The 14,486-nt window shown below is 39.1% G+C and overlaps 2 protein-coding genes across 2 annotated transcripts in view; one reads left to right on the top strand and one right to left on the bottom strand.

Annotated features, from left to right (window-relative positions):
• The window catches only part of LOC143913565 (transmembrane emp24 domain-containing protein 1-like), a 138,479-nt gene that overhangs the window by 4,579 nt on the left and 119,414 nt on the right, over positions 1 to 14,486 (top strand). The gene's annotated exons all lie outside the window — the stretch shown is intronic.
• On the bottom strand, positions 290 to 14,091 carry LOC143913833 (uncharacterized). Its single transcript, XM_077433849.1, has 14 exons — positions 13,321 to 14,091; positions 6,859 to 7,136; positions 6,703 to 6,785; positions 5,604 to 5,720; positions 5,413 to 5,520; positions 4,337 to 4,449; positions 4,100 to 4,255; positions 3,941 to 4,024; positions 3,554 to 3,694; positions 3,244 to 3,356; positions 1,823 to 1,943; positions 1,507 to 1,627; positions 1,338 to 1,405; positions 290 to 1,258 (listed from the first exon to the last, which is right to left on the bottom strand). Exons 1-14 carry the CDS (start codon positions 14,089 to 14,091, stop codon positions 1,166 to 1,168), a joined length of 2,367 nt encoding a protein of 788 aa, XP_077289975.1. The 3' UTR covers positions 290 to 1,165.

Raw genomic sequence — 14,486 nt, 5'->3', positions numbered from 1 at the left:
AAAAGAATCATTAGTTTGCATACTATTTGGATTGAATAGTAAACGAAGTATACTGGCTTATGTAAAATATATACATATGTAATTCGAATTTAATAAATAAATTTTCATCTCAATGACATGTTCGGAATCAATTCTGGTAACATAAAAAAAACTAACACAAAGAAAGAGAATCGTTAAAGAACATAATCATATAAAGGCATGTATACTTTCAAACATACATAGTAAATAACAAGGAATTGTCTAGTTTTAACTGTGATATGTATATGTTACACCGAATTTGCCGAAAATCGGCAAAAAATTGCCGAATTCATGAAAATTTACCAACTTGCCCATTTGATGAATAAAGCAATGGGCTTGCACGTTTTATAAATTTGTCAATTTTTGCCGATTTCACGCAATAGGCAATTTCACGGATTCGATGCAACATATATATATATATATATATATATATATATATATATATATATATATATAAAATAAAACGAAAAATTAAGCATACATCCATTTCAATTAACTTGCCAGTGGAAAGAAAAACATGCCATTAGTATTGGAAAAAAATTGTCGAATTCATGAAAACTTGCCGACTTGCCCATTCGATGAATAAAGCAATGGGCTTGCACTTTTCATGAATTTGTCAATTTTTGCCGATTTCACGGATTCGGTGCAACATATATAAAATGAAAAGAAAAATGAAGCATACATCCATTTCAATTAACTTGCCCGTAGAAAGGAAAACATGCTACCAGGTATTGCTCGGCTAAAATCTTCTGACTTATCAATCGGAATTGCGCATCTTTCTGACCAACAGCAATCGCGAATTATTCTACCTACTGCCTATCCACGTGGAATGAATCGTAGAGTTTCATCTACTGCCAAATTAACAGAAATAATTTGACTTGAATTATTTTTTTTAAATGATAGCGTATATATTATATATATATATAGTCGAATTCCCAACCGTTCATTTTACACCGACCGTTACCAAACTAAAACCAGAATATTCCTCGTCTCATCCCCATTCAGATCATCATTCGATAAAAAGAAATACACGTAAAATATCTACACATACGGATAGATTAAACTATTTAAACCTAAGACACATTTACACACACTCGGAAAGTTATTGTCTCGCGACGAACGGCACGTCTCAACGTAGCATTTGTTGCTACGCCGGCTGCGTCGTGGGCTCTGTCTTGATGAATTGGACTCCCTCCGACGTCGTCGAGAACGTTCCGCTAGTCGGAGTACAAAATATGACCTAAAACATTCCATTCGACATTACTTCACCGCCACTACGATCTACGATCATCAATACATCAACGAACGATATAAATTACTTGGCCTTCTCTCGGCGCCATCAAATACTCTTGCTTTATATGTTGCTGATCCAACTGTCCGGAATCACCTGGAAAAATACAACAAACTCAATGTAACAACATCAGACACACACACACACACACACACACACACACATACTGTGGGGTAATAACGCTGATAATATAGTACCTTGATCTCCACCGGAAGACGCTTGTTTGGGGCTATGACTTATAGTTGTGGCTTCCATTTCGCAACCAAACAGACAGTGGAAGACGGTCCATCTCAGTTCGAAGGGTATATGCGACTTGACCTGAAACACATCGTACTCCACATTTAATACCTGTCGGATGCCGAAGCATTTTGAATGTACCCGGCTAAGATACGGCCGAACAGATCGTCGATCAAATGTCATCGACAATGCGTTCTGCAGCCTCGGAATAAATTGCAAACGACGTTATTCGGCAGACAGAGGCTTGATTGGATATAATTGGAATATTGTCAATACCTTGAGTTCCGAAGTCAACATTAAAATGTGACGACACGGCAATCGAAAGACTCTTCCAAAAGGACACAAACACTCTTGAGTGGAGGTCGCAAACGTGCTCAAGTAATCGTTCGTCTCCTTACTGAAAATAAACAATAAAAAATACATTTATACAATACTCGTATGCAGTTTGCAATGTTCGGATATAAACTTGGACATATATTTAGCCAGCGGCTAGCGTTAATACTAACCACCAGAGGTTGCCGGGTTCGATCCCGTGGGTTGACTTTGATTGAAAAGAATGTATTCAGAGAATTATGTGTAGTCGGGGCCGGCTCAAAGGTGCACGTACCTAGGGCGCCATAGACAAGGGGATCTATGAGGCGCCCCCTTTTTTCTATTTTTGATTATTAAATTGAAAATTAGCTGATATATATTTGTATCATCGGCCACAAACGATTGACGCAAACGTGATACAAAAATATATCAGCGGACTGAAACAGTTTGCGCAGTCGTAAATCATATACTATGTACCAGCGGCCACTAAGCTTTGTGCACCCAACAAGATACAAATATGAGTCAGCGGCCGCCATCGTGTTAATTTATATTCCACAATGAATTGAAGAATTTTATAGTAACATTTCTTCTTTCGGATATGATTTCGTGAATCAAATCCATCCCTGATATGTATGTATGTATGTATATATACATACGTACATATGTTTCAGCAGTATTTTTTATAAAATACAATTCCAAATTACCATTTGTACCGACGACAGTTTGCTATTTTACAAGTTTTATTCGTGAGTCGTTGATATTTGACAGTCAACTTTCTGCGTTCCTCGTAAATTATAATATTTTACAATCAGTATTGTTACTTCAAGCAGAAAAATTAAGTTGAATATAATTAAGTTTGCGTCAATCGTTTGTGGCCAATGATACAAATATATATCAGCTGAAATTTATTCTGCACGAAAAATATATTCGCGCAGTCGTGAATCATATATGTATCAGCGGCCAGTAAGCGTTGTGCACCCAACATGATACAAATATGAGTCAGCGGCCGCCATAGTGTTAATGTCTTCATTTTTATACATAAAACGTGCCTATTTTGAATAAATATTTTTGTTTTTGTCTTAATATATTTTTCTTCAACATTCAATTTCAAGAACTTTTACGAAATTTATTGTTTAAAAATTGAAGGGGGCGCTGAAACCAATTGCCTAAGGGTGCCATATGCCCTCGGGGCGGGCCTGTATGTAGTGCTGCAAGTCAGAATTGGATATTTATGACTCCAAGTCGATCATTTCCTATAAATTTAGCCGATTTCATTGTTCCTCATCAAATTGCCAAATACAGCATCATAGGCAAATATAATAAAATTGACTATTCCGCATTTTCCAAAGTAAAATATAAATAAATAAATGAATACATATAGTCACCTATTCTGCTGCTGGTCTATACTCTGCTGGGCGAGCAATGTCTGTTGATGTATTAAATAATAAGCGTATTGCGTCAGCGTGTCTGTCGGAGACTGCTTCAAATTTATCGTCTCCTATAAAAGGCAAAGAATCAATTTAAAAATGAACCATCTACACTACCACAAAGTGACACAACTCAAAAATAACTTATTTTTCAATGATTTTCAGTCAAGTACAAACTTAACTGTGTATATTTAATAATATTTTTAAGTTAGTCTCGAATTGTTTCATTTTATAGGCATTATTCGACATGCTATGTCGTTTATATTACCTGTAGACGGCTAATGGCAATGGCTCGCCTCTCTCCCTCCATTGATTTGACGGCGTTGAAGAAAAACGTTACAAACTCTTCAGGCTGAAGGCCAGGACTGATTTCGAGCGGTTCAAACCGTCGCAGAACCTTTTCCAAGCCCTAATCAACAAAGTTTTCATTCAATTAGAACATATGTATATTTCATTTAAATTTAGACACATTTTTGCCCAACAGAACTAACAAACAGATGTAATTTGTTAGCATCTTCAACTCTATAAGGAAGTTAAGCTCAACGTTACTACATAAATGTGCAACATTGAATCATAATATATAATTCCTTGTATCGTATTAAATAGTTCCGTAAGGCAAAATACAGTCAATCTGTTCATATTTAACAGAGCTTACATTGTGTATGAGATTCGTCAAATTATCTTTATCCAAGAGTCGAGGTAGTCTCGTCAAAGTCGCTCCACCGACCAAACGACGTACCTACAAATAAAACCCACATTTCAATACAAGACGATCAAAACCGACACCCGGTACAACAAACATACAAGTTAATACCTTATTTTGATCAGGTTCTTCACCCTTGAGGAGAGCATCAACGTACGTGCGCAACAACTGCACCGAAGCTGGTGGTACGGCGTATCTCGAAGCCCAGCGAGCGGCCTGCCAAGCGTTGCAACACACGTGTGCGCCCGAAAAACTTGCTTTAATCGCCTAAAACGGATAAGATCCGGTTAATATTGGTAATTCGCGTTCTGCAATATGGGGACTATTTCGATTGAAGCAATGTGAAACCTCGGTGTTGTGTCCAGGTTCGGCTATCACACATCGGACCTGTCTCCAAGCGGGATTGCACGATTTGAATGTTTCCAACAGCCATCTGATGTTGTCGCCGACTGTGGAAATACCTGAAACAATACAATATATGAGATAATTCATTATTAAACAACAATGCCTTTGTACATGAAATTCAGTATAAGTCTCATGAGAAATAATACGGGTACGATTCAACTGTACATTGAGATAAATACTTTGTATTTAAAAAAAAAATGTTTGTGCATTAAAAATTTGCATTATTTTCGGTGCATTAAACAATCTCGTATTGTGCATCAAATAAAATAGTTGGGCATTATAAAGTGACCATTAAAAAATATGAAACGATCATTCGAAAAACTAGATTTTAGCATTAGAATAGATACAAAAAGTGGCAACGTTGCCGTCTTCGGCTATTGACAACTGTCAACTGTATAAAAATTAATGTTTGTCTGTCTCGAATAGGCTCCTAAACTACTGAACCGATTACGATGGAACTTTCAGGATTTGTTGTATGCATGTCCGGGAAGCTTACTGTGAAAAAAAAAACCTCTTAATAATAATATTCGTAATTACCATTCGTAATTCGTATTATCGACGTTAGAATTTGAAGCGCCATTGTGTAGTCAAGGAAATGTGTTCATTGGTAACCACGTTACCAGTTGGTTTATGACGACACGACATTGAAGAGACGTTGTCACTTGAAACGGGAATGGAAACGCGAAGGGAACGGGAATTGCATGCCTTATTCTGGCATTGCAACGCATGCCGGCTTCAGCTAGTCTTAAATAAATAAAACCCACCTAACCAAACCATAAATAAATTCAACCTAACCAAACGTTGGTTCGTATTTTGGTATTCGCGGCGTTGCGGATACAGTTCGTCCGTCATTCTAATGCACATTTCATCCACTTTTTAAGTAGCAAATATTTTTTTCAATGATCAAAACAAACATTCTAATGCAATATGTATCCGTCATTTAGAAATGCACGCAAATTTTTTGTAATGTACAAATTTTTTTTAAATGGAGGTTTAAACTGTTTCCAAATAATACGTACCGGCACTGACAATTATAGACCTTCCGTTGCCGTCTTCAGCGAGGATCAAACAGACAGTCTGTCTCACTTGATCCGACTGGCCGACGACGGCGCTTCTATAACTTAGATCTAGAAAAAAAGTACAATCACATGAATGAAAATAGTCGAACGAACAAACAATTCAAATATATTAAAGCAGTTATATCACATACCAGTCTCAATACAGAGAAATTGGGGAACAGCATTGAACGCCTGTTGCATTGCTGGCGTCGTAAAATATACACATTTTAAGACACCTTTCGCCGAATGCAACAATTTCACCCCAGCATCTGCGACAACACACAGTATTAATACATCACTCGATGACTACGTATGTACAAATGTATCGTACGGGGCAGAAACAACGAAATAATTAGTATCTTAAAGACCAAATGGAAACTAAATAAAATGTGCACATAGGATAGTATTGATAGTGTAACGCGGGAACGTGAGAGAGGACGTCCAAAGCTAACGGACTTTGTGCGTAAACAATAGACACCCTGGATTAGGCTAACGGGACCCGTACATATCCAGACAACACACACACACACGCTAGCAGATTACAGAGGCTGTACTGTGCAACTTGTCCTTTAACCGTTTTCCCGCGGCCGTCTTCTATGGAAGCTTTGGGCGACAAGTCTGTAGCGCGGCTGTCTTCCATAGAATTTCTGAACTTTGCACGGGATTTTGAGCCTTATATGCGCCTATTTCAACTGTTTTAAGGTTCAAAATTGGTTGAATATATTACCGAGAGTTGAATGCCATCTATTCAATTTGCTTAAAATGAATATATACCAGTCAAAAGTTAGTTTTTTGTGGAACCATACTGAAACCTCGTTTATGTGACGTCACGTCTTCATACAATTATGAAGAATGATTATTTGACAATTAATCCATAACTACGAGATATATTATGTATTTTATTGTTTAAAATAATACTTTATGTGTTAATTAACATATATCTGGTTACTTGAGTAAATATTAAAATCTGTATTTAAGGTCGAAAACTCGATTGCCAAATTCGCGAAAAAGGTGCCGCCGCATACAGGGCTTGTTCGCTATATTTATTGCCGCGGGCAAAGGGTTAAAAGGAGGTACATACATACATACGCACGGTAGATCAGATATTCTATTAGTGTGCGTATACTAGATGCGTCTGTATAACCATTAAGTAGCTAGTGAATATTCGACCCGATGAAAGTTCATTTTCAAAATGCCAATTATCTAAATGTCTGGCCCCGGTTGTACATTATAAAACAATCAAAACCATACCATAGTCAAATTGCAATTTTTTCACAATAAAGTCGTATTTTGTGTTTAGCCAACAAGCTTTCGACTCGCTGACTCCGTCGACACTAAAAAATAAATCATCCATTGCATTACAAATACATAAATAGCGTAAATGCGTGAGTTAACGTTGAGCTTTACTCTTGAGTTTCGTTGTTGGCGATTGTGGTCGGGTTCGCCTGTACGAACTGCACGATTTCGTAATCACCCTGAACCAACTGGGGCTGGCCTTGATGCTGTATGTGCAACTGCTGCTGTGGTTGGGTTTGGTGTTGTTGATGCTGCTGCTGATGATGCTGCTGCTGCTGATGAAGCTGTTGCTGCTGAATTATCTGTTGTTGTTGCTGCTGCTGCTGCTGTGACTGCATTCTGCGTCCAGTGGCGTCCACCTCGAAGCAATCCTGTTCGGGTTCTTCAACCTGAAACGAAACTACGGTCAATAGCGTTCTCGAAAATTACAAAATAAAACGCCCTCCAATCGAAGTAAAATACTATAGTGGACAAATTTGATTGATATTTTTGTACACGAAGACACCATTATGTGGATGAAGATTAAAACGTATTTGTACCTTTGGCACTCGAAGATTTTTTTTTAGGTGTTCATACTGTAAACTCGAAACATTTAAAATAAATTTTACTTTTAATTTTATTGGCGAAAACACATACAAATGGTTAATAGAATAGCCATAAAAATTAGTTTTTTTTTTTTTTTTAACAATTAATCAACGTAGAAAATATTTACAAAGAACAACCATAATTTGAAGGTTGTGGCTATTTGCAGGTACTATACAGTGGCGGTCACTGAAATCGCAACCCCTTAAATTTTACGATTTTCGGGTAATAAATCTTAATATATAATCGTTATATATTAAGATTTTTTACTACTTAATTACTTAAATACACACCCTTTCTTCGATTTGAGCTCATTTTCGTTTGTGGTTTCGGAGTGGAAACAATATAATTTGAAGAAACATGCCGCAGAACAGAAAAACACATACAAAGTGCGGCTAATTACAGTGCCAGTCACTGAAATTGCAACCCCTTAAATTTTACGATTTTCGGGTAATAAAACCTATAATCGTTATATATTAAGATTTTTTACTACTTGATTACTTAAATACACACCCTTTCTTCGATTTGAGCTCATTTTCGTTTGTGGTTTCGGAGTGGAAACAATATAATTTGAAGAAACATGCCGCAGAACAGAAAAACACATACAAAGTGCAGCTAATTACAGTGCCAGTCACTGAAATTGCAACCCCTTAAATACGATTTTCGGGTAATAAAACCTATAATCGTTATATATTAAGATTTTTTACTACTTAATTACTTAAATACACACCCTTTCTTCGATTTGAGCTCATTTTCGTTTGTGGTTTCGGAGTGGAAACAATATAATTTGAAGAAACATGCCGCAGAACAGAAAAACACAAACAAAGTGCGGCTAATTACAGTGCCGGTCACTGAAATTGCAACCCCTTAAATTTTACGATTTTCGGGTAATAAAACCTATAATCGTTATATATTAAGATTTTTTACTACTTAATTACTTAAATACACACCCTTTCTTCGATTTGAGCTCATTTTCGTTTGTGGTTTCGGAGTGGAAACAATATAATTTGAAGAAACATGCCGCAGAACAGAAAAACACATACAAAGTGCAGCTAATTATATCGAATATGGTGAGTTGTGGAGAAATTTCCGCTAGAATAGGATGTTCCAAATCCACTGTCTTCAGAATCTTGAAGAAAGAACGGGAATTTGGAACGTTACAACGAAAAAAGGGAACTGGACCGAAACGACAGGCATCTAGGAGGGAAGATCGTTTATTGACACGCGAATCATTACACGACAGGTTCAAAGCTGCTGCAGAAATTAGACGAGATGCTCCTGAAAGGTTTTCAATCGACATTAAGTTCAAAACTACAAACAATGAACTAAATATTAAAGTGTCAGCCATTGATGTATAATACACATAGATGGGATTTTGGTCGGAGATCTTGTCTCCACTAACTGAGGGGTGCGGGGGGTTTAACTAGCGGGGAAGTTGTGAAGAAAAAATGATTTTTTTCCCTACGACGCAGCGGTACCTACTAAGAGAAAAGGGAGACCAGTATAAGACGTGAGGGCGGATCTACGTAGTGTATATAGTAACATACATTTGTAGTTTAATATAGTGTGTATAGCTAAATATTTTTTTCTTAATATGGCTTTATTAGTTTGGTTTACTGTCACGCCGAGTGTCCAATAAAACAAAGTTATAAATAGGCAGCCATAATCGTGGCATCGACGTAGAAAAAAGTGTTATTGTTCGCCTTTTAGATTGTTGGTTCAATAAATTCGGCCGCCGTGTGATTTGCACAATTCGCACATATGGACGGTGCACATATAACTCTTCAAATTAGGTTGTGGCAAAATTCAAATTTCCTTCAGTGCCAACAAGATATACGTGTGCATTTAATGACACCTGTGGCAGAGGTTTTCGACCGCTGTTCCATCACTGCATACAACACTCTACATACATCGGCGCCGATATTTCATTATATGTTAAAATACTACTATAATTTGAAGACGTTATATATTAATTCTTACATATGATATGTGATGCCATCCGCCACATTTTTATGTTTTTTTTTGAGTAATTGTAACCCAATTTCACTGAATACGTTGGCATTTTCGAAAAAAGTTAATCGACCTTCCGACTTGGAAGCTAACTAGCCACTGAGAGAGAGAGTGCATGATCTGTAATTTTTTTTTTGTTTGTGCATGGTCCAACAGGGTGATCGGCTTAGAGCGTAAGGGCGTATCTATGGTATTCTATATCTATGTTTCAACCTTTAATTCGTGTATTATATGTATATCGGTTTAAATTTGTGCGCTAAATACAAATCAAATGGTGAAAATTTTCCAATATAAAAATGTCTCTCTTAAGGTTGGGTCGCTTTCATGAGAACGGCCCACGAGCGCCGAGTGATCAGCTCCAACGAGTGCGACTTCGCCAGTGAAGTAGTGAACTTCTTTAGTGCTTCTTGCGCACCAGGTGCTGCTGACTCCGCTCACTACCCGTCGAAGGCAGCTGACCTGGCAAAACTGTGCACAGCATGTACAGGATTTTCACCACGGGGCGGCAACGAACAGGGCATCGTCCAACGAGGTACTTTCCCCGATCTACCACAAGGTATGCACTCTCTTGAATACGTAACATAAACATGTTTGAATGCAGAATAATGCAGATTTAAAATGTCCACAGTGTGTCCCGCTGATTCATCCAACAACACTTCTACGGCAACAAAAGGGCTTTGGTGTGCTTGGCCGAGGTCGATTCACACGTGGCGTTCCTCGAAGGACAAAATCTCAAGAGTAATTATTATTATCCATACACATACATATGCGATCACTTTCATTCTGTTGAATTTCCTCTCACTAAATCATTTTCAATTCTACCATTCTTAAAAACAGTTACCTGAAAGAAATTAAGACATTTCGTACTATACTATACTCAGTGGCGTAACTAGAAAAATTGGGGTCGCATGCAAATGTTAGCAAAAGGCCCCCCATTTACATTTTTTTATTAAAATTAAATTGACCATCAACTCACGTAATTTATCACATTCAGCCTGGCGCATGATTTCATACATTTGCCCATGTGGCGGCACTGTCACGCGTATCAGCACCCAATTACGCGTGACGGCATTAGATCACTTTATATAATGAGTTGTCCCTAAATCTTTAGAATTTTAGTGTTGGGGTGCTCAATGAAGTGGAGCCGTATAATTATAGTCTACTATAGCACTATCCGCGTGGCCACCGGTGGTACACGCCGGGTTGAACGTGTTAAATGTTCTTTTTCCTCGCCTTGAAAGTAGTAAATTCTGCAATTACATCTTTCAGTGACATTTTAGAAGCTTCTTCATTTTCAATTGATAATACTGCTAATTCACTGAGCCTGAATTTACTCAGGCAATTTCTTTTATTCATTTTAATTTTCTAAAAGTCTATTCACCACTAGCAACAGTGACCGGCGGTACGTGAAAAATAACAAAAAGGCCGTGTATATTTCAGCGAATTCTCAGATCATAGAATTATATTTGTTTGTAACCCAATTTCACTGAATACGTTGGCATTTTTGGCATAAAAAGTCAATCGACCTTCCGACTTGGAAGCTAATTAGCTACTGAGAGAGAGTGTGCATTCACACCAATAGGGTGATCGGCTTAGAGCGTCAGGGCGAACGGTGGACGGCGAGACTCGATATACAGTCATATGACAACGAATTACTAACACCGGCGTATTTACCCTATTTTGTATACCTGCGCCGTTGTAAGTAAAATTTTGGGTTAGTTTTTTTGTAGACCATTCATTGTATCCTATTCTATGTACTTGCAGAAGAATAAGATTAGTAGTGTTTATACAAATATTTTAAAAACCGAACAAGTGCAGATGGACAGTTTGGCTTTGAAATTCGTTTGGTGTAGATGTGTGCTTTCAGTGGGAGAAAAGTTCGTTTTGAAGATATTTTTGCTTTCCTGTATATTATCGATATCATTGAAGTAAGTTAAAGTGTTTAAATTTTTTAAATGTGACTTAATTATTTGTTTAAATTGCTTGTGAAACAACCCCCTTTCCTTTTTATATGGGCAGAAATAAAGATTTATCCTTGGAGAAAATCGCCAATATTTCCACATTATTAAATACTCGGAAGTATTCCATAAGATATATTGCTCAATATCAGGGGGTTAGCGTTTTCAGTGTGCATAAAATTAGCGCCCATTAGAGGTGAAAATCCTACGGTCACCAATCGTAAGAATTGTCGTGGCACTCGTAAATGCAGTCCTCTAGTCTATCGAAATATTGTAAATATTGTTGAGAAGGATCGGTTTGCCACAAATAAAAAAATCCAGACGAATTTACGGGAGCGGAACCGAAATATCGACTCGGATAATACAACGCCGTCTCGCAGAGGCAGGGATGAAAACCAGGCAGCTAGCTAAAAAACTGCTTTTGACGCCAAAAATGAAGAAAGCCAGACTCAATTTGGCTAATGAGCATCGCCACTTCACCCTCGACGATTGGAAAGGGGTAATTTAATTGAAATTAAATTATTTGTTTAATTTTTTTTGAATGAATTGAATTAATCGATGTTTTTAACATTATTAAGGTTCACTTCTCTGACGAGTCGTCAATTCAATTGATGACACCGACTCACCAATACGTACGTAGGCGAGTCGGCAAGCGGTATAATGAGTCCTGTGTCATAAAAAATGTGAAACACCCGCTGTCACTCATGATTTGGGGCTCAATTAGTGCGGAAGGTCGGGGGCCATTGTATTGTGTAGAAGGGATGATGAATGCTTCGCAATATATAACGGTATTGCGATACACTATATTGCACTCTATACAAAACAAAATTGACAAAAGGGATCGCCCGCACTTAATGCAATATTATTGCACCCTGCCACAAAGCCAAAATTGTGAAAAAAATCATGTCCGACCACAATTTGCCGCTCCTTCATTGGCCCGGTAATTCTCCCGATCTAAATCCCATAGAAAATGTCCGGCATACCCTTAAAATGAAATTAAATAAGCTCCAATGTACCAATAAAAATATCCTAATATATATATATATATATATATATATATATATATATATATATATATATATATATATATATATATATATATATATATATATATATATATATATATATATATATATATATATATATATATATATATATATATATATATATATATATATATGTTGTATTAATATTGTAAATAAACTATGTATAATCATTATAAACACATCTTTGTTTTAATTTTACGAACCTACTCTTCAATATATAGCTCTAAACATAGAATTTGCAAAATCTGCACGGTGTTAGACTGGCCGCGCACTAGGCAGTCAGGCTGCCGCAGCCAATCTAACATACGGTGGCTCATTGGAGTCCGCGCACTAGGCAGCCAAGAATTCCTGGCTGCGGCAGCCAATAGATCGCGTACGATTGCACGGCAGCCAGAGCCTGCAAGGTAGAATGTATGTGGCTGCCTTCAGTCTCCGCGCACTCGACGTAGCAGCCAGAAGTTTTACGCCGCGGATAGCGAATAGAATCCCAGAGACTGTGTGACCTTTCAAGGATTATCTGTTAACGGATTAAATCGTAAGGCAATATGGGATATGTCTTCAGAAGAATATAGTGATCGAGATGTGAAAAGACGAAGATGGTAGGAAATCACAAATACAAAGTGTGAGGAAAGCTTGGTTTTATTAATCTTACATATATGTTTACCATCGATGGCACCAATGCAATTGGCAAAATTTGCATTTTTATTGAAACCATTTGCTATCTCAATCCATCTTTCTCCATTCAATTCTGGAAACGCTGTTTGTTTGAATGAACGAATCCAAAATCTTCTCTTTGCTTTGCGTTTCTTACGAAACAAGAGGTAAAGAATTATTTCTTCTACGCTTGACGGAAAGGTGACTACTGGCCGTCGACTCTGGCTGCCGAAACTGGCTGCTCAATATATTGGCTGCGGCAGCCTGGCTGCCTAGTGCGTGGCCAGCCTTAGTAATTCGCTGTTATGGGACTGTACATATACCTGAGCAGCGGCGTCCGCGTATCTATGCTCGTGCTGGTGCTGGTGCTGGTGCTGGTGCTGGTGATGGTGGTCGTGGTCGTCGGTTTTAACGTCGTAGACGGCATCGGCCATGATCAGGCGGCCGGCCGAATCCACCACCAGGTTGTGGCCACCCTCGTACACGATGACCGTCTCGGAGAGCGAGACGGGGGAGCCGCGCACGCTGACGAACATGGGCTCGAGGGGCGACTGCACTCCCACCCCCACCCCCACCCCGTCCACCGAAGGCAGGTGGATGCGTTTGGCGCATTCGACGTGAGGGTTGTGGGCGGCGAGGGCTACCACGGTGGGGGCGGCGGGGGAGGGGGCGGCGGCGGCGGGGGGGGCGCTCGAGGCCGCCGCGTCGTCCGTGACGGTGACGGTGACGGTGACGTTGGGGTTTGCATTTGCATTCGCATTCGCATTCGCATTCGCGTTCGAGTGGGTGTCGTCAGTGGTCTTGCGCTTCGGGGGGCGCCGCTGCTTCTTGCCGGTGCGCTCGCGGTCTCGGTCTCGGTCTCGGTCTCGGTCTCGGTCTCGGTCTCGGTCCCGATCCCGGTCCCGATCCCGATCCCGCTGATCCCGCTGCTCCCGCTCCATTGGCCCACGGGGGGCCCCACATCGGCGACAGTCCGCTCCGACAAACAACACTCCCTTCGCCTCTGCTCCGCCCTCCGCCCTCCGCCCTCCGCCTCCACCTCCGCCTCTCTCGACACTGCCACTTTCCGCCCTGACCCACTCCAACACGGCCATGTTTATTTTTATCAATTATTTAAATAGCAAAACTGCTAATACATATAACACCAGCCACCGCCAGCAGCATATATAGCCAGCAGCATAGCTCGGACGTTAAGCTTCTGCTTACCGTCAAGAAGGTGCCGGGTTCTATCCCTGAATGAAAATGAATTTTTCAGAGTATGCTGTTGGTCAGACCTGGATTTGTGACTCCAGATTGATCGTTTCCTATCAGAGTTTGCCAATTTTCTCTGATTTCATTGTTGAAACGGTTCCCGGAAAAAAAATTGGCTAAAAATCCTTCCTACCTACTATGTCACCACTATTTGAAATTTGATGGATGTACAATAAAAATTTATGTACAATTCATAGATGTCTCGTTAATTTGCGAGTTTTTTCAGTGTCTCGCAATT

The sequence above is a fragment of the Arctopsyche grandis genome, chromosome 6 (assembly GCF_051622035.1).
Source record: "Arctopsyche grandis isolate Sample6627 chromosome 6, ASM5162203v2, whole genome shotgun sequence".
Taxonomy (NCBI): domain Eukaryota; kingdom Metazoa; phylum Arthropoda; class Insecta; order Trichoptera; family Hydropsychidae; genus Arctopsyche; species Arctopsyche grandis.
The sequence above is the reverse complement of the archived record's forward strand: the minus strand, read 5'-3'. Positions and strand labels throughout refer to the sequence as shown.

What these genes read in the sequence shown, in the direction of transcription:
- LOC143913833 (XM_077433849.1), bottom strand. Translation starts at nt 14,091, where the DNA reads ATGGCCGTGTTGGAGTGGGTCAGGGCGGAAAGTGGCAGTGTCGAGAGA. An exon ending in TGTTGACTTCGGAACTCAAG is followed by an intron (nt 1,628 to 1,822) that starts GTATTGACAATA and finishes GATGTGTTTCAG; the next exon opens with GTCAAGTCGCATATACCCTT. An exon ending in TGGCGCCGAGAGAAGGCCAA is followed by an intron (nt 1,259 to 1,337) that starts GTAATTTATATC and finishes GGAATGTTTTAG; the next exon opens with GTCATATTTTGTACTCCGAC.